The 19,951-nt window shown below is 36.2% G+C and overlaps 1 protein-coding gene across 1 annotated transcript in view; it reads left to right on the top strand.

Annotated features, from left to right (window-relative positions):
- WDPCP (WD repeat containing planar cell polarity effector) overlaps window positions 1-19,951 on the top strand; it is a 300,778-nt gene that overhangs the window by 94,126 nt on the left and 186,701 nt on the right. The window contains exons 11-12 of the mRNA XM_063077774.1: window positions 11,759-11,947; window positions 14,993-15,116. Coding sequence (XP_062933844.1) covers window positions 11,759-11,947; window positions 14,993-15,116 — 313 coding nt within the window. The remainder of the gene's footprint in view (window positions 1-11,758; window positions 11,948-14,992; window positions 15,117-19,951) is intronic.

The raw sequence follows: 19,951 nt of genomic DNA, 5'->3' as shown, positions 1-19,951 counted from the left end.
TATTCTGTTAGCTAGTATTTTATTGAGGATTCTTGCATTTATATTCATCAAGGATATCAGACTGTAGTTTTCTTTTTTACCTGGTTTTGGTATCAGGATGGTGTTTGCTTCATAGAATGAGTTTAGGAGATTTGCCTGTGTTTCAATCTTTTAGAATAGTTTGTAAAGAATTGGTCTCAATTCCTATTTGAATGTTTGGTAAAATTCTGTGAATCCATCTGGTCCTGGGGTTTTCTTTGTTCAGAGTCTTCTGATAACAGCTTCAATCTCCTTTATCATTATTGGTCTGTTCAGGTTTTCTATGTCTTCTTGGCTAAGTTTTGGGAACTTGTGTGTGTCCAGAAATTTATCCATTTCCTCCAGATTTTCAAATGTGTTTGCAAATAGTTCTTTATAGTAGTGTCAAATGATTCCTTGTATTTCAGATGTATCAGTTGTAATATCCCCTTTTTAATTTCTAATGTTTGTTTTTTGGGTCTTCTCTCTTCTTTTTTTAGTTAGCCATGCTAATGGTTTATCAATTTTATTTATCTTTTCAAAAAACGAATTTTTTGATTCATTGATCTTTTGTTGTTTTTTGGGTTTCAATTTCATTAAGTTCTGCTCTAATCTTAATGATTTCTTTCCGTCTGCTAACTTTGGGTTTGGATTGTTCTTGTTTTTCTACTTCTTTAAGACAAAATGTAAGGTTGTTCACTTGACATCTTTCCATTCTTCTGAAGTAAGCATTTAATGCGATAAATTTCCCCCTTAGTACTGCTTTTGCAGTATCCCACAGGTTTTGGTATGATGTATCATTATTTTCATTAGTTTCAATAAATTTTTTGATTTCCTGTTTGATTTCTTCTTGGACCCATATGTCATTAAGGACAGTGCTGTTTAATTTCCATGTGTTTGTATAGTTTCCAGAATTTCGTTCTTATTGATTTCTAATTTTAATCCTTTGTGGTCTGAGAAAATACACGGGATAATTCCAATTTTTTTGAATTTGTTGAGACTTGATTTGTTAACATGTGATCTCTCCTGTAGAATTATCCATGTGCTGATGAGAAGAATGAATATTCTGAGGTTGTTGGATGGAATGTTCTGTAGATATCTGCCAAGTCCAATTGGTCTAGTATGTTGTTTAGATCTTGTGTTTCTCTGATAATTCTTTGCCTAGATGATCTTTCCAATATTGACAGTGGTGTGCTCAGGTCCCCTGCTATTATGGTATTAATGTCTGTTTCCTTTTTTAGGTGTAATAGAGTTTGCCTTATAAATATGGCTGCTCTGACATTGGGTGTGTATGTATTTATGATTGTTATGTCTTCTTGATGGATCGATCCTTTTTTCATTATGTAATGGGCTCATTATCTCTTTTTATGGTTTTTAGTTTAATGTCTATTTTATCAGACATAAGAATAGCTACTCCAGCTCGTTTTTCATTTCTGTTTGCATGGTAAATCTTTTTTCATCCTTTCACTCTTAGTCTATGTGAGTCTTTATGGGTGAGGTGGGTCTTTTGAAGGCAGCATATAGTTGGGTCCTCCTTTTTAATCCAGTCAGCATGTCTGTGTCTTTTGATTGGGGAATTTATGTCATTACATTAACAGTTGTTATTGAAAAGAGTTGATTTAATCCTAGCATTTTATTGATTATTGTTTGGATGTCTTAGGTGTCTTTTGTTCCTTTCTTTCTGATTTACTGTTTGTTTTCTGTACTTATTGGTCCCTTGGGTTGTAGATAGCCTTTTTGTTTGTTTGTTTTCTCTTCATGAATGCCATTTTTATTATACTAGTGGGTTTTGATTTTTCTTGGGTTTTTATGGCAGTGGTAGTTATTTTTCAGGTATCAAACCCAATACTCCCTTGATAATATCTTGTAAGGGTAGCTGTGTGGTAATGAACTCCTGCAGTTTTTGTTTGTCGTAGAAATATACTATTTGCCCTTCATTTCAGAAGCATAGCCTTGTGGGGTAGAGTATTCTTGGCTGGCAATCTCTGTCTTTTAGTATTTTTGAATACGTCATCCCATTCCTTTCTGGCTTTTAGAGTTTGTGGTGAAAAGTTTGATGTTAGTCTGATTGGGGCTCCCTTATAGCTGATTTGACACTTCTCTCTTGCAACTTTTAAGATTCTCTCTTTGTCTTTGAGTTTTGCCAAGTTGACTATAACATGTCTTAGAGAAGACCTTTTTCGGTTGAATATGTTTGGAGATCTTTGAGCTTCCTGAATATGAAGATCTGTGTGTTTTCTTATATCTGGGAAGTTTTCTGCCACTATTTTGTTGAATATGTTTTCAATGCAATCTCCTTTTTCCTCCTCTTCTGGAATACCCATGAGTCAGATATTTAAGCGCTTAAGGTTGTCTGATATCTCTCTTAGATTTTCTTCAATGCCTTTAATTCTTTTTTTGTCTGCCTGTGTTATTTGAAACATTTCATCTTCAAGTTCAGAAGTTCTCTCTTCTACTTCTGCAAGCCTGCCAGTTAAACTCTCTCTTGTGTTTTTCATTTCGTTGACTGAATTCTTCAGTTCATCAAGCTCTGCTACATTGTTTTTCAGGGCATTGATTTCCTTGTACATTTCTTCTTTCAAGTCCTTTATACTTTTCCTCATTTCATCATGTTGTCTGGCTGAGTTTTCTTGTATCTCATTCAGTTTCCTTAGAATTATCACTTGAAATTCCTTGTGAGATATTTCAAGGGCTTCTTGTTCTATAGGATCTAGAGCTTGAGAGTTATTACCCTTTGGTCGTGTACTTTTTTGATTTTTCATATTTCTGGTATCTTTCCTTTGATGTTTAGTCATTGTGGCAGGGTGTTTCACAGTCCACAGGTTTGACACTATTGTCTGGCTGGGATGTTGCTGGGATTGCAAATTTGGTATGGCCACCTCAGTGTCTGCTCAGTTGGCCATAGTGCCTTGCTTGTGTGGTTGCCTTGGGTCTTGGGTCTCCCCGGGGAGCCTCCTCTCTGGTCAGCATGCACTCGGCCGGGCTGCTGGGTCACGCGGCGACACTTCAGGGTGTGTGGTTTCTGTGGAGCTTCCGCCTCCCCTGCCTGATGTCCCCGTGCTTTGTGTGCACTGGGTTGGGCTGACAGTGGTTGATTTTATAGGTACTTCCAGCTCTTCAGAGACTCCATGCACCTGGGTTGTGTAGTAACTCTGATCTGGGCTTGAGGTTTTTCATCAAACTGCACCCCATGCAATTCTATATTCCTGATCAGTCTTCTCTGAGTGGTCCTATGCTGATTGGGATGCAGATCACCTGCCCTTTCTGTGCCCCAGTGTTCCCCCAGTGAGCCTGTCTCTCCCACTGCCCAAGCTGCAAACACTTCATGAGGGACAGGCTGTGCACCAGTCCCTTGCGATGACTCACTGGCCTCTGAGTGGCTCCATTTTTTCAGTTATTGTGGCTCCTCACTCCTGTGTGGGTCCATGGGACCCCTATTAGTGATCTTGTTGGCCTGGGGGCCACCAAGGCTCTCTTCTCCCCTGCCACCCCCAAACAACTCCATCTGAAAGAGACATCTGTGGCTTTTGCCAGCTTCTTTTCCATGTGCTCAGCAGTTCCAGCCTTAAAGCTGCCACAGCACAAAATGGTCAGAGCAGTTTTTTCTTTCTCTCATTGTGGCTTCTCCCAGCTTCTTGCACTCCATAGGTCTCTCCTCTTCCCCTGAGCTCTAGCAGCCCCAGCTGGGCTGTTGCTTTTTTATAGGGTTGTAAGTTGGTTGATTTCTGGGAAAGAGTGACACTGGGGACCATGTATTCCACCATCTTGACTGGAACTCCTCCATTTGAATTTCTGATTTTCCTTATTTCAGTCTTTTCTCTTTTTTTCTTGGTTAGTCTGGCCAATGGTTTGTTTTTTTATCAACAACTTCTCATTTGATAGTTTTTGTATTTTATTTTTAGTCTCAATTTCATTTATTTCTGCTCTAATTTTTATTATTTCTTTTACTTATTTTGGGATTAATTTTTTTTTCTAGTTCCTTGAGGTGAATTGGTAGGTGTTTATTTGGAATCTACTTTTTTAAGGTAGGCATTTATTGCTATAATCTTTCCTGTTAATTCTGCTTTGGCTATATCCCATAAGTTTTTCATATGTTGTGTTTTTGCCTTCATTAGTTTCAAGGGATTTAAAAAATTTCTTTCTTAATCTCTTCTTTCTTCTTTGACCCATTTGTTCTTCAAGAGCAATTTGTTTAATTTCCATGTATTTGTGTAGTTTTATAAGTTCCTCTTATTATTGATATCTGGTTTTATTCCATTATGGTCAGAAAAAGTACATGATATAATTTCAGTTTTTTGGAACATGTTGAGACTTCTTCTGTGGCCTAACATATGGTCAATCCTAGAGAATGTTCCATGTGCTGATGAAAAGAATGCATATTCTGCAGCTGTTGGATGAAATGCTCTCTATATGTCTGTTAGGATAATCTGATCTATGGTGCCATTTTAATCTGATATTTCCTTATTGATTTCTGTCTCAGTGATGTGTCCAATACTGAGAGTGTGTGTTAAAGTCCCCATCTATTATTGTGTTGTTGTCTATCTCTCCCTTTAGATTTGATAATATTTGCTTTATATATCTTGGTATGCCAGTGTTGTGTGCATATATATTTATAATTGTTATATCCTCTTGCTGTATTGATCCTTTTATCATTATATAGTGTCATTCCTTGTCTCTTAGTACAGATTTTGACTTAAGGACTGTTTTATCTAATATAAGCACAACTATTCCTGCTCCCTTTTGTTTTTCATTTGCATGGAATATCTTTTTCCATCCCTTCACTTTCAGTCTATATGTATCGTTGTGTAGGCAAGGTGTGTTTCTTGTAGGCAGCATATGGATGGGTCATAGTTTTCTATCCATTCAGTCAGTCTCTTTCTTTTAATTGAAGTGTTTAATCTGTTTACATTAAGGTTGTTATTGATATGTTAGGTCTTACTCCTGTCATTTTGTTGGTTGTTTTCTGGTTATTATTTTGTGTATCCTTTGTTCCATTCTTCCTCTCTTAATGTTCATTCTTGTGGTTTGGTGGTTTTTTGTATTGATAAGGTTTGATTCCATTCTCTTTCTATTTTGTGTATCTATTCCAGCAGTAAGTTTTATATTTTCATGTGTTTTCATGATGGATGTTATTGTTATTCTTCTTCTACATGTGGGACTTCCCTAAGTATTTCTTTTAAGGCCGGTCTGGTGGTGATGAATATTCTTAATTTTTGCTTGTCTGGGAAATACTTTATTTCTCCTTTATTTCTGAAGGACAGCCTTGCTGGTTATAATATTCTTGGTTGGCACTTCTTTTACTTCAGTACTTTGAATATATCATCCCATTCTGTACTTGCCTATAGTGTTTCTGCTTAGAAGTCTGCTTTTAGTCTAATGGGGGTTCCCTTAAAGTGACTTGACATTTTCCTCTTGCTGTTTTTAGAATTCTCTCTTTCTCTTTAACTTTGGAGGGTTTGACTATAATGTGTCTTGGAGATGACCTGTTTGGGTTGAATATATTTGGGGACCCTTGAGCTTCCTGGATTTGGATGTTCACATCTTTCCCAAGAACTAGAGAAATTTTCAGCTATTATTTCTTTTTTTAAGTTTTTATTTTGAAATATAGATTCACAAGAATTTAAGAACTGGCAAAAACAGTACCAAGACTTGCTGTGTACCCTTCACACAGTTTATGCAAAGATTACATTTTACATAACAATAGTCCAATGTCATTTTATAGTTCCATGTCATTTTATCACATGTGGATTCCTGTAACACTGCATTCAAAATACATAAGGTTTGACCACCACAGATACCTCCTTATGCTACTCCAACATATTTCTTTAAATAGTTTTTCAATATCTTTTTTGTTTTCTTCTCCTTATGGAATACCCATAATTCAAATATTTGTTTGCTTAATAATATCCCATAGATTTTGTAGGCTTTTTCCGAAAAATTCTTTTTTATTCTTTTTCTTTTTGTTTTCTTGTTATTTGAAAACTGCTATCTTCAAGATCAGAAATTCTTTCTTCTACTTTATCTAGTCTGTTGCTGAGACTCTCAGATCTATTTTTTTTATCTCATTCAATGAATTCTTCAATTCCAAGGTGTCTGCTTGATTTTTTTTAATGATATCTATCTCTTTATTAAATTTCTCATTCAAATTGTGAATTGTTTTTCCTATTTCATTGAACTGTTTGCCTGTATTCCCTTTTATCTCAGTGAGTTTCCTTGAAATCATTAATTTGAATTCCTTTTCCAGCAAGTCAGCAATTTCTAATTCTTTGGGATCAGTTACTGGAGGATTATTTTGGTATTTTGGTGGTGTCACATTACCTTATTTTTTCATGTTCCTTGTTTCCCTATGTTGCTATCTGTGCATCAAGTGGAACAGTCACTTTTTTTGAGTTTTGTAGAGTGGCCTGCATGGGAAAAGACTTTCATATGCAAATGTGCCCTAGGATGTTGATTGTGTAGAGTGTAATGGCTTTGTTCAGGAGGAATGTAGTATTGTAGACTTTGTGTAGTTTCACTTTCACTATGTCTGCAAGTGCTCAGCAACCTGTGCATTGGAGGTTTGTGGCAGTGGTGGAACAGCTTTTCTGGAGGAGGGCTCACTGGGTTGGCTCACAGGCTGGGGGTCATCTCAGGAGCTAGTTCACTGGGGATGCAGTTGCTGGATTGATTCTCGGACTGGGAGAGCAGTGGTCATATGGTATGTCAGGGTCTCCAGGTCTGGTTTGTCAGCAGCATGGTCACCATGCTGCTTCTCTGAACAGGGGTAGGCCTACCAAGGGCTCATTAGCCAGGCTATTTCTCACTTTGATTTGTGTGTGTTTGATGGTTAAAAGACTCAGGGGTGAGTCTTCCAGTGGTATGACAGCTGAGCTGTTTCTCTGAGCCAGTGGCATGGGTGCTCTTTGGTTCAGCTAGCCGAATGTTGGTCTGCCAGTGGCCCTTCTGCTGTGTGACTTCTTGGGGCCCTAAGTGAGGTTTTGTTCCCTCTGTGGTTAAGGAAGTGGACTGCCAAGGATGGAGCTGCTGAGCCACTTCTTAGGAAGTGGGAAAGTCCACTAGGCAGAGCTGCAGTGAGAGAACCATCCATATGCTTCTCAAGCAGTGGGTGGGGTCAATAGGCAGGCCTGCAATGAAGAAACTGGTGCAACTGCTTCTGGGACTGTTGGCAAGGCTGCTAGGTGGTACTTTTCAGGAGGGAGGTGCTTGGCCAGTTCTCTGGGAGGGGCAGATGCCCTTTATTTCCACTGGCCAGAGGGTCTATTCATAAGGGTAGAGACCTGTGAGCTGTTTTTCTAGCTTGGGGGCTCAGGCACACACAATTCAGTCAGCTGCTGGGGCTGGGGACAGGGAGAGGAATGGGAGTTGGTCCACCTGAGGAACGTCTGGCTGTCTGATCTCTGGCTGAGGACATGGGTGTGCATCAGTTCAGCAGAACTAGGGCTGGCTTCCCAGACCGCAGAACTAGAGTCACAGCTGCTGTGAGCCAAGGCTTCAAGCCTCCAGGATCAGGGCATTGTAGTCTCTCCTGTGGGTGCACTGGGAGGAGGGCTACTCACCCCAAGGCAGGGTGCATTCCCATAACAGCTTGGGTTTCAAGATGGCATCATCCTACATCCACTTGGGTCATGAGAGTGGGGTGTGCGGAGTGCAGAGTTTGTGCTCCTGTTGTAGAGTGATGCAGGGTATGTATTCTAGGTCACTTCCCACATTTTGCAGCAGGCTGGTCCTGCCAAAGGATCTGTGGGCCTCTGTGATGAGGATGGGGGTTTGTGTGGGTCCTCTGCCTACCTTTACACAGAAAAGGAAAATTCTTCCTGCACTTATCTCAGTGTTGGAGACATGGCAGCTGAGGCTGTGTGCCTCTCTCTCCTCTCCACGCCACCATCCTGGGCTTTCATGCTCCACAGGGATCCCACCACTTTCCTGCTGCACTCCTACAATCTCCCACAGATGTTCACATCAGTAGTTAGGTGTCTCTTAATTGTTCTGGTCTCTTTTTAAGTTTTAAAACTGACTTGTCAGTTTCTACAAAAACACCTGATGGGATTTTTATTGGAATGGTATTGAATATATGAATCAATGTAGGGAGGAATGACAACTTAAGAATATTGAGTCTCTTAATCCATGAACATAGTATCCTTCTCCATTCATTTAGATCTTCTTTAATTTCTGTCTGCAGTGTTTTATAGCTTTAAGGGTAAAGATCTTGTACATATTTTGTTAAAATTTATCTCTTAGTTGTGGTAACTTTTTAAAAGATATGTTAGGATTTTCTACATTGATGATCATGACAACTGGATTAAAAAACATTTTATATCTTCTTATCCAGCCCGTATGCCTTTTATTTCATTTTTCCCCTTGTTACACTAGCCTAAGATGTCTAGTACAATATTAAGTAAAAGTGGTAAATGAGGACATCCTTGTTTTTTGTTTTTTCCAATTTTAGGTGGAAAGTATTTGGTCTTTGCAGTGGATTGAATTATGTTCCCCCAAAACTCACTGAAGCTTGAATTGTGTCCCCCAAGTTTTATGTGTTAGAAATTTGGCCCCCACTGTGACTGTTAAGAGGGTGGGAAATCCTATTATGGTAATTGAAAGACGGAGCCTTGAAGAGGTGATTGGATTGTAGGACCATGATGTAGTGAAGGGATTTAAAATGGTGGTCAGGGGCGTGGTTCTGATGGTTTTAAAGAAGAGAGAGGAGAGTCTGTCTCTCTCTCTGCTTTCTCTGCCTCCACCATCTTGCATTGTGAGACCCCTGGGTCACTGTCACCACCACCAGATGTGTTACTTGGACTTTCAACTTCCCAACTTCTGAAACTATAAGCAATAAATTTTGTTTTTAAATTATCCAGCTCCATGTATTTTGTTATAAGCAACAGAAAAGGACTAATACAGTCTTTTACTATAATTATAATGTTTTAGGTTGAGGAAGTTTCCTTCCAGTTTTAATATGCTAAATATATATTATATTGAGTGGATGGTGAATTTTTTGAACAGCTATTAAAATGGTTATATGTTTTTCTACTTTTTCTGGTCATATGGTGAATTATATTGATTCATTTTCAGATGTTTATATGACCTAACATTTGTAGGTTAAATCTCACTTGTTCGTGTCATGTTATCTTTTTATATGTTGGTGGGTTGCTAATATTTTGTTAAGGATTCTTGTATTTGTTTATGGGGGATGTTAGTCTCTAATTTTCTTTTCTTTTCTTGTAATATCTTTGTCATTTTTGGTGTCAGTGTAGTGTTAACTTCATGAAAATGAGTTGAGAAGTGTTCCCTTCTCTTACATTTTGAGTTGTGTAGTGTTTATGTTATTTCTTCTTTTAATATTTGATAGAATTCACCAATAAAGGCATTTGGATATGCAGGTTGTATGTGTGTGTTTGTTTGCATGTGTGTGTAAAGGTTTTTAACAATGAATTCAAATTTAAATCATAGAGGGCCATTCAGATTTTCTGTTCTTTCTTGAGTGAACTTTAATAGACTGGATCATTCAAGGAATCCATTTCATTTCAGTTATATTTATTGATATAAAGTTATTCATGTTATTTACTTATTTTAAAATGTCTATAATTCTGTAGTGGTTTTTCTTGATATTGGTAATTATGTTATCTCTTTTTTTTTTTCACTTTAGACCAAGGTTTGTCAATTTTACTGATTTTTTCAAAGAACCAGCTTTTGAGTTAATTTTCTATATTCTTTATTTTTTTATTTATCTTTATTATTTCCTTCCCTCTATTTACTTTGGATCCAATTTGCTCTTCTTTCCCTAGATTCTTAATGTAGAAGATTGGATTATGGATTTGGGGCCTTTATTTCTTTTTTTTTTTGTCTTTTTCGTGACCGGCACTCAGCCAGTGAGTGCACCGGCCATCCCTATATAGGATCCGAACCCACGGCGGGAGCGTCGCCGCTGTGGGAGCGTCGCCCCGCTCCCAGCGCTGCACTCTCCCGTGTGCGCCACGGGCTCAGCCCAGGCTTTTATTTCTAATTGAAACAGTTTAAGCTAGAAATTTTCCTCTAAACAGTGATATAGCTACATTGTCACAAATTTTGATGTGTTATTTATATTTTATTTTTATTCAATTCAAAATATTTTCTAGTATACTCTATGATTTTTTTCTTTGACCAATGAGTTATTTAGAAGAATGTTTCTTAATTTCTAAATATTTGGGGATTTTCCAAATATCTTTCTGTTATTGATATATTATTTAATTCTGTTGTGGTCAGAGAACCTACTTTGCATGATTTCACAACTTAAATGTATTGAGTTTTGTTTTATTACCCAGAATATGTTCTATCTTGGTTAATGTTAGGTCAAATTCATTGATAGTATTTTTCACATATTTTCTATTTTTACTGGTTTTCTGTTTACATGTTCTCTCAATTAACAAGAGTGACTTGCTAAAATCTCCAACTACAATTGTAGGTTTGACTTTTTCTTCTTTTAGTTCTGTCAGTTTTTGCTTTAGTATTGTAGAGATTTGTTATTAGGTACATTTAAGGATTGTTATGTTTCTTCATGAATTTTGTACCCTATAGAATTCTAGGTTAATTAATTTTTTTCTTTCTTAGCATTTTAAATGTGTCTTCGTTTTGTTTTCTGGTTTGCATAATTTCAGATGTAAAATCTGCATTCATATTCATATTTGTTTTGTGGCTCATCCTGTGTTTTTTTTTCCTATAATTGGTTTTTTAAGATTTTCTCTTTATTGTCTTTGAACTATTTGATTATGTTTATATGTTAGCTTTTCTTCTCAACAGATCAGTTCTTTCACCACCAGTAGAAACGTTGCTTAGGGTATAGAGTCAACAGATTTTAGATATTTTCAGTTTACTGCAAATTTTCTGTGCATTAGTGTCTACTGCCAAGGAGCCACCCTGATTTATGAGGACTTGCAATGCTTGACTGCAGGCTCATGAAGGCCTTTGGACAGTCACATTCTTTGATTCTACCAACACAAAATGAATAGTAAAGTTTTACTGCTTAGTATAGTCAGGGCAATTCCCCCAGATTCCCTATCAAGTTGAGTCCTGTTAAATATAGCACAAGTTTTCATTTTGATGGGACTAACTATGAAAAATGTCAGCATCTTTCTCATAAACTAATATATTTTTAAAAAATTCTGAAACCTGTAACTATTCCAGTTAAATGATGATGGTGATGGCGATGATAGTAATAAAAAGAATTGCTATAATATTTTATGATACTTTATAAATTACAAAGTCATTTCATATACATTTTCTCACTTAGTTTTATTATTTGCACTAAGAAGTTTTTGTAGACTTGCTCAAATAAGTAAAATTAGCTGAAGAAAAGATTTTACAGTCAGCCATTTTTAAAAGATTAAAATTCAAAACAAAACAAACCAAAAAAATCTGCTTAAAAGCCTTAGTACTTATTGTCATTTAATACACAGAAATAGTTTCAAATGAGATCAATCATATTTAAAGACAGTAAAATAGAACCATATCAGAATGCTTCTCCCCCAGCCTTGGTTTTAGTTCCTGGTCTTCTAAGATTAAAAGTGAATTTTCTTTCATTTTGAAAGGATAAACACATGTGTTTTATGTTGTCCCAAGATCTTTTATAGCAAATATTAGTTGAGAAAAGGATCAATCCCACATTTCTAGCACTTATCCAAGAAATGACTATTTTTTTTTTCTTTTCTTTATGGAAAAATGAACTCTGTTTTTGTTATTCTAGTTTTTATTTTAAAAGATTCACCTGGGTTTACATGTTTTGTGACAGGTGTCTTCACTCGAGGACAGCTGGGCCTGGTAGACATCATCTTCCAGTACATTCACTATGATGAGATCTATGAGGCAATAAACATCCTGAGTGGCATGAACTGGGACGCTCTGGGCCACCAGTGCTTTATCAGCATGAGTGCTATTGCAAACCATCTTCTTAGACGAAAGCTCACTCCAGAGAGAGAAGGTCAGACTTAAAATATATTTCATAAATGGCTTTAGTAAATACACGAAGTACATGTCACTGAGTCAGTTATTTTTTGAGGATGTTTTTGAGTTATGTTTTTGGAGAGTAAAAGACAAAAATGTTAATGCCCTATTAAGACTGAAGTGATCATATATCAAATAATCGCTCCTACGTGGTATTTACTGTACAGTATTTGTCAACATAAAGACAAATATTCTGTATATGCTTATGTTGGCACTCACAATGCAGTCATTGTACAATTCATTCTAAGCTCATGTGTTGAATATGCTCAGATTTCAAACTCTGATCAGAAATTTCATATGCTCTTTGGGATCTGATAGACAGAGAGCCCCAATAAGGGTCCTTATTCCTCTCTCACATTAGACATCAAAATTTTTTTCTCACATCCAAGTCCTCGGGCCACACCATAGTTCTGAACATTCACCTTTTTTTGTCTGTGTCAGAATTGTAGCCAAGGCTGCTCCTTCCTGTTTTCATTCTTCTGATTTGTAGTTCTAACACCACTGCCCCTTCTGCTTGCTAGGGTTTTCCTGCCTTTGCTCAGTAAGTAATTTTGCCCATTGGGATCGCAGATGTCTTTTGTCCAGAGAGAGGCAAGACACTTTTAAAAAAAAAAAAAGGTGGGAAAAAAAGATGTCACATATAATAATGAAATAAATCTTAACATTTGCCCATTATCTAGTGTATTTTTTGAGTTATTTGTTTACTTAATGTAAAATGCATGTAAAACACTCTAGCATTTGCATCCTTATTTTCTATCTTTGTAGTAATCATGGACATTAAAGGTAGGAACTCAAGAATGAGAAACTAGGTAATTTACAAGGTAGGGAAAAGAGGAAATTATGTCTAAAGTTACTTACTGCAGAGCTTTTTTTTTCCTACTATTTTCTTTGCATTTTTATAGATTTTCTCATTCCATTTTATTGCATTTCCAAAATAAACAAGTTGTTTGGATAGAATTCTGTAGGTAAATTTCATTTTAGTAAGTTCAGAGAAGAATAATAAGGAAGAACATGCTGCTCCAGGAAGTCTGTATCATGGGTCATTGCCCAGCTCATAGAAGGCCCACAATAAATATTTAATGTTAATCGAATGTGCTTTTTGGAGGTAATACAAATCCATCTACGAAGACTCCAGTATTCCTTCAATGAGAAAATACATACTACAGTGCTTGGCCCACAGTAGGTACTTCATGAATATTAGTTAAAAAAAAAAAGAGTATAACTCCAGGATTTTAGGTATTACTGTAATATTTCTGCCTGCAGATTTATCTCAAGTAATTATGGTATTTCTTCATTGATACACTCTCAAGATTGGGTACATACTAAAAAATATATATGTAAAAGTAGAGTTGCTAAAGAAAGCCTATTATGATACACACAATCTATGCAAGAGACCCTAAATTTATAGTTAAAGAAGAAATATGGAAAAGATAAAATATTAACTCTCACTCAGCACTGAGTGAATTTTTTTTGTAATACTACTGTGTTGTAAGAAAAATCACTAGGGAATACACAAATGGGTATTATCAGATTCTTAAGGATATTTTCAAGGAACCATACTGGGGAGATAGGGAAATAAAAAACTTGTATGATATTAGGCTATTAAAATGTTTGCATGATGCTGGGTTATCAGAATATGTACATTTTAAGTAGGTATGTGCATTTCCCCCACGCCCCAAGTAACTGCAAAACACATTTCTAAAACATTCAGAATTCTTCTCTGTTGAGATTTATTCTAGCTGAATCTAACAAATTGGACATGGTAATTTGTTTCCCTTTTATTAGTGGAACCCAGTGAGCTCTTTTATTTGCAGCCATGTTGTGGTTATCATAGAGATCTTCATTTCTGTCTTAAACATCAAGCTGGGCTATCTAATGAATCTATAACTGTGCTAGGAGTTATGAGTATTCCATGTAGGTTCAAACATTTCAGATGTACAAAACATGCTGTCAAGAAAACAAGCAATGGCAAGAGAATCTGGCTTGTTTTCACAATAGCATTGCTGTATTCAATTTTAATCTAAATTGACTGCTGCTTTGAAAGAAAATACCTGTAAAGTTCATCTTACTTTACTGTCTGGATTTGAGATTATAAAAAGAAATTACTAATAGCGTAGCCAAGTCCATAGCAATTACTCTGATGAGATACTTAATGCTTTCAAACTCAAATATGCCTAAAACTAAAGAGTTTTGCTAAATAAGGAATTGTTTATTCAACCCAGTGCTAGCATAAAAATCACGGAAGTCTTACTGTGAACTGTAGTGTTCTCATACATACTTTTACTTTCACTGTTAAGGTAACTACTTAACTTCCAGGTATTTCTGGGAAGAAACATAGCCCAATAGCCATGTCTTGGTAAAATTGTGAAATAGTCAAAACGTGCCTTTTCCCCTAATCGCTAGCCCTCTAGTTTAGCAAAATCTGCTCTTCAATCCTCTTCCTTCCCTCTAGTGGTGTTAGGCTTTCACATTCAGACAAAACCAAGAATCTTGTTTACAGCAGGATTTAGGGAAGGTATAGGGACTTTCACTGTTCTCTTAAAATTGTGACAGAGATATTCTTATTCCAATAAGCCTATTTTTATTAGTATTATTTTTTAAAATATTTCTACTCTACTGATTTCAATTCCTAATGCAAAAAGGTTAGTTTTTTTCTTTCAGCTAAAGAGAGTAAATGTTGAGCACACTGTGAGTTGATTTTACTGGAAATACTAGTTCAAACTGTGTTGCTTTGATGAGTCACTGTTTTAATTACCCATTTGTGGTGAGAGGTTGGTTCATTATGGATTTCTTCAGTTTTGACAGCTTTTTGTTGCTTGGAGTCATTGTCAGCTTTGCCTCAAGTGAAAGTTTATACACAGGTTTGTTTTTGTACCAGCTGTCATATTTTAATTTCATCTTTCCTGCAACAAGCTCACATTTCATCCAAGTTTGCAAAACCTGAATGACTGCAAACATGAGTATTCTGTTGTAATTAAAGGAGTTTCACTTGTTTTAGTGCTGCTATGTTTGAATTCCACAGCACAGCTTGAGGCAAGCCTTGGAACCTTCTATGCTCCAACAAGACCACTTCTGGATACAACTATATTGGAATATAGAGACCAAATCAGCAAATATGCAAGGAGATTCTTCCACCACTTGCTCAGGTGAATGAAATCTTTGGATCGATCAGTGTCAAACTACCTATTTTAGGAGCCATCTTCTTTAATTAGAATATTCCATAATACGACTGTTTCCTAATAGTCCATCTCCTAAAGGAAAGATAAATCTTCTCTTGATATTCTTTATGTAATTTACTCTTGTTTTCCTTTTAATGAAATATTCAAATATTATTTAGGGATTTTTCATCATCAGGGCTCTTTAATGTACCTTCCCCTTTAATATGAAAGCAAAAAATACCAGCTATGTAAAGTCAGTATAAAAATATTAACTGAATTGTGCTCCCAACACTAGAGAAATGTTTTTGTTTTAATTGAAGCTAAAAATATAAATGTTTTATAAAGCTCTGAGACAGTCATTGGTTTATTTACTTTTACTGTAGAAAGATGTGTCCATTGTTCTCTCATAATGCGGCAAGTTGCTAGCTGCACTGTACCGCATTTTTTGTGCTTTAAGTGGGTTTAATACGTTCCTTTAACTTTAGGGATTATGTGAAAAATTAGATGATAGAGTCAAGGAACTGCTCTGAGAAATACAGTGTAAAAGTGAAGGACAAATATATATAGCATATTTCATATACATAAGGTTCAAAAAACAGGATGGGTGGATGCAAGAAAGGAAAGGAAGATGAATCAATTGAAACATAGTTTGGAGATATATATATATATAAATGTGACAATACTATAAATAAAAGCAAGGAAGCAATTAGCACAACATTTTGAATAGTCTGGAGCAGGTGAAAAGAAAGATGATAGAACAGGCACATGGGAGCATCCAAAGTATCAGTAATGTTCTGTTTCTTAAGGTGAGTGGTATGTATCAGGGTCCGTTAAGAATTACTATTCTTTTAGCTATATATACACATTTTGTATACTTTTGTATATGATATGTTTTATGATAGAAACTAGTAGAATTTTCAACTGCAGGTGCCAAAAGGAAGTATTACATCAAGGAATTGATTTTAGAATTTTGATTTTGCTAACAATATAATCTATTATAGTGTGTGTTTTGCTCTTTCAAGGACTTTGATGTATATATTCTGTCCTGTTTTTCTCAGAAAAACCCTGTTAAGGGAGTGTTATTTGACAAATGAGTAAACTGAGTATAGATAAGTAGCCTGCCTAGATCAAATAACAAGTGTTTGGTGGTGCCAGATCTTGAACTGGTTTTCTTGATTCTCATCTTACTCTTTCCTTAATGCCATTTATCTACCATTGGTTAAATAGTTTTTAGATGCTATCTTGTGAAATAACTGGAAATTGTTGTCCATTAAAGAGTAGGCTGATTGATATTCTTGACTGCACAAAAAGAGAAGGGAAATTTCAGATTAGTCAAGGTTTGAGGAGCTTTATTGTTGTATAGATATTCATGTTCTATAATCAGGTTTCTATAAATAAAGTGGCACTTTGAACTCTACCTGGCAATGAAGGCTTTGGAACACAGTTTTTCTTAGAAGCTGAGAAACATTAATATGCTGCAAGAGTTATGATCTGTAATTGAATCTTGCCTTCTTATCTGAATGATGTTAGCATATTCCCAGAGAGTCTTCATACTGAACAAGTCTGTCTTCTGTGAATGATCATATGCCAAAAGTGTTGGGGTTAATTCACATTTATTTGGACTTTAGAGCTTTGTTCTTTGCTCTGATTGCTCTCATTGCTACTATTTTGTTTTCCCTGTTTCTGGAGAAAATTAATGAATTCACTTTCTGCCTGAAGAACCCAAAAAGATGAACATGAATGAAACAGAAGTTTTGGAAGCATACTCTTTGGTGGCCTCACTGTGTCTCTGGCCTCTCTAACTTTATGCAATGATTTGGTTTTTGTATAAGTGTAACATTTTGTAACCATCCTGCTGGCTCTGGGATGCTCATATTCTACTAATGTGCAATTTTTTTTTCATTGGGTTTCCTCAAGTGCAGTTTTCTAATTATTTTTTGGAACTACTTTGATGAGGTGACTCTTATTATTGTTGTTATTTTTAGGCTCTAGCTTTCCTGTGTGCTTGCTTTGGGAATTGGATGTTTTCCTCTGGGGTAGTCTAGCTTTTTATGTTTCTTTTTTTTGCATGCTTTGCTACTATTTCAATTATAATGAGTGTTTATTAGTTATTCTTTTGATAGTAGTCTATATATAGCATTACAAAAAAAGAAAAGTATGTTTAGAAGAAATTAAGTGAGATAGCTTATGTTGGAACTCTTCTTTTATTTAGTCTGCTGCCAAGAAGTTTTCCCGCTTAGGGGAAGAGAAACAGGCCAAATGCCATTTTGTATTTGTGAAGTGCTAGAATTGCATTACTCCCTGTCCTTTGGCTAGTCATTTTTTTAATACTTTAAAACAAAGTTATTAGATAATGGAATAAGTCCTAAACAGTAAAGGCTAGCATAGTGAATTTTAAATAAAAGATGAAGAAAATGAGCCCCATGGAAGTTAGGGATGTACCTAAGATCACTCACATAAGACTCAGATTGCTTTAGTCCAGATTGAATTCTACTGATAAAGAAGAATAAAATATTACATTCATTTTAAATTTCATCCAGTTTAAAGGGTAAGGTCAGGTTTCAATTTGTGATAATAGACAAGTATACTGTGTAAATTATTAAATAAATGTTTTCTATACAATTTTGGTTTTGTCTTGACAGTAGAGAAATTCCACGGATATCTTTTTTATGTTTCTTGGCCTTTTTTGTCTTAGCAAGTATAAAAAATTACCTGAAAGCCTTCCTCCAAATTCAAACAAATCTAAACTATAAAAGTTATTTCTCATGTCCTTTCCTGACATCTTTTTGTATGGGTTCAAAGTGATCAATTTTCATAAAGAAATGCTCCCTGGAAATATATATCATTGGGGGACTACAAACTGGTATAGCCTCTATGGAAAATGGTATGGAGGTTCCTCAAACAATTGCAGATAGATCTACCATACGACCCAGCTATCCCACGGCTGGGAATATACCCAGAGGAATGGAAATCATCAAGTTGAAGGTATACCTGTTCCCCAATGTTCATCGCAGCACTCTTTACAATAGCCAAGAGTTGGAACCAGCCCTAATGTCCATCATCAGATGAGTGGATACGGAAAATGTGGTACATCTACACAATGGAATACTACTCAGCTGTAAGAACGAATGAAATGCTGCCATTTGCAACAACGTGGATGGACCTTGAGAGAATTATATTAAGTGAAACAAGTCAGGCACAGAAAGAGAAATACCACATGTTCTCACTTATTGGTGGGAGCTAAAAATTAATATATAAATTCACACACACACACAAAAAAAAACCGGGGGTGGGGGGGAAGAAGATATAACAACCACAATTACTTGAAGTTGATACGACAAGCAAACAGAGGGGACATTGGGGGGGGAGGGGGGAGGGAGGGAGGTTTTGGTGATGGGCAACAATAATCAGCCACAATGTATATCGACAAAATAAAATTTAAAAAATAAATAAATGTGGCTCCCCGGAGAAGCCCAAGACCCGAGGCAACCACACACACAAGGCACTAGAGGCCAACTGAGCAGTCATGGAGGGAGCCATACGAAATTGGCAACCACAGCAACATCCTAGTTAGTCATTAGTCCCAAACCGGTGAACTGTGAAACCCCCGGCCACAATGAATAAACACCAAAAAAAAGATACCAGAAATACAAAAAATCAAGAAAGTACACCACCAAAAGTTAATAAATCTCAAACTCTAGATCCTATAGAACAAGAAGCCCTTGAAATGACTGACAAGGAATTTCGAGTGATAATTCTAAGGAAACTGAATGAGATACAAGAAAACTCAGCTAGACATCATGATGAAATGAGGAAAAGTATACAGGATCTGAAAGAGGAAATGTACAAGGAAATCAATGTCCTGAAAAAAAATGTAGCAGAACTTGCTGAACTGAAGAAGTTATTCAACGAAATAAAAAGCACAACGGAGAGTTTAACCAGCAGGCTTGTTGAAGTTGAAGAGAGAACCTCTGAACTTGAAGATGGGCTGTTTGAAATAACACAAGCAGACAAAAGAAAGAAAAAAGAATCAAGGACATTGAAGAAAATCTGAGAGAGATATCAGACAACCATAAGCGATCAAATATCCGAGTCATGGGTATTCCAGAAGGGGAGGAAAATGGAGATTCCATTGAAAACATATTCAACAAAATAGTGGCAGAAAACTTCCCAGGTATAGGAAAAATCACAGATCTTCAGATCCAGGAAGCTCAACGATCTCCAAATGTATTCAACCCAAAAAGACCTTCTCCAAGACATGTCATAGTCAAATTGGCAAAACTCAGAGATAAAGAGAGAATCTTAAAAGCTGAAAGAGAGAAGCGTCAAATCACCTATAAGGGAGCCCCAATCAGGTTAACATCAGACTTTTCATCACAAACCCTAAAAGCTAGAAAGGAATGGGATGATATTTTCAAAATACTAAAAGACAAAGATTGCCAGCCAAGAATACTCTACCCTGCAAGGCTATCCTTCCGAAATGAGGGGCAAATAGTATATTTCTCAGACAAACAAAAACTGCGGGAGTTCACTACCACACGACCACCCTTACAAGAAATCCTCAAGGGAGTACTGGGTTTGGTTCCTGAAAAATAACTACCACTGCCATAAAAACCCAAGAAAAATCTAAACCCGCTAGTATAATAAAAATGGCATTCATGAAGAGAAAACAAGCTAACAAAAACACTATCTACAACCTAAGGAACCAACAAACACAGAAACCAAACAGTAAATCAGAAAGCAAGGAACAAAAGACACCTAAGACAACCAAACAACCAAGAAAATGCTAGGAATAAATCAACACCTTTCAATAACAACTCTTA

This window comes from Cynocephalus volans, chromosome 14 (genome assembly GCF_027409185.1).
Source record: "Cynocephalus volans isolate mCynVol1 chromosome 14, mCynVol1.pri, whole genome shotgun sequence".
In the NCBI taxonomy this organism is placed as follows: domain Eukaryota; kingdom Metazoa; phylum Chordata; class Mammalia; order Dermoptera; family Cynocephalidae; genus Cynocephalus; species Cynocephalus volans.
This window is presented reverse-complemented; position numbering and strand designations above follow the sequence as displayed.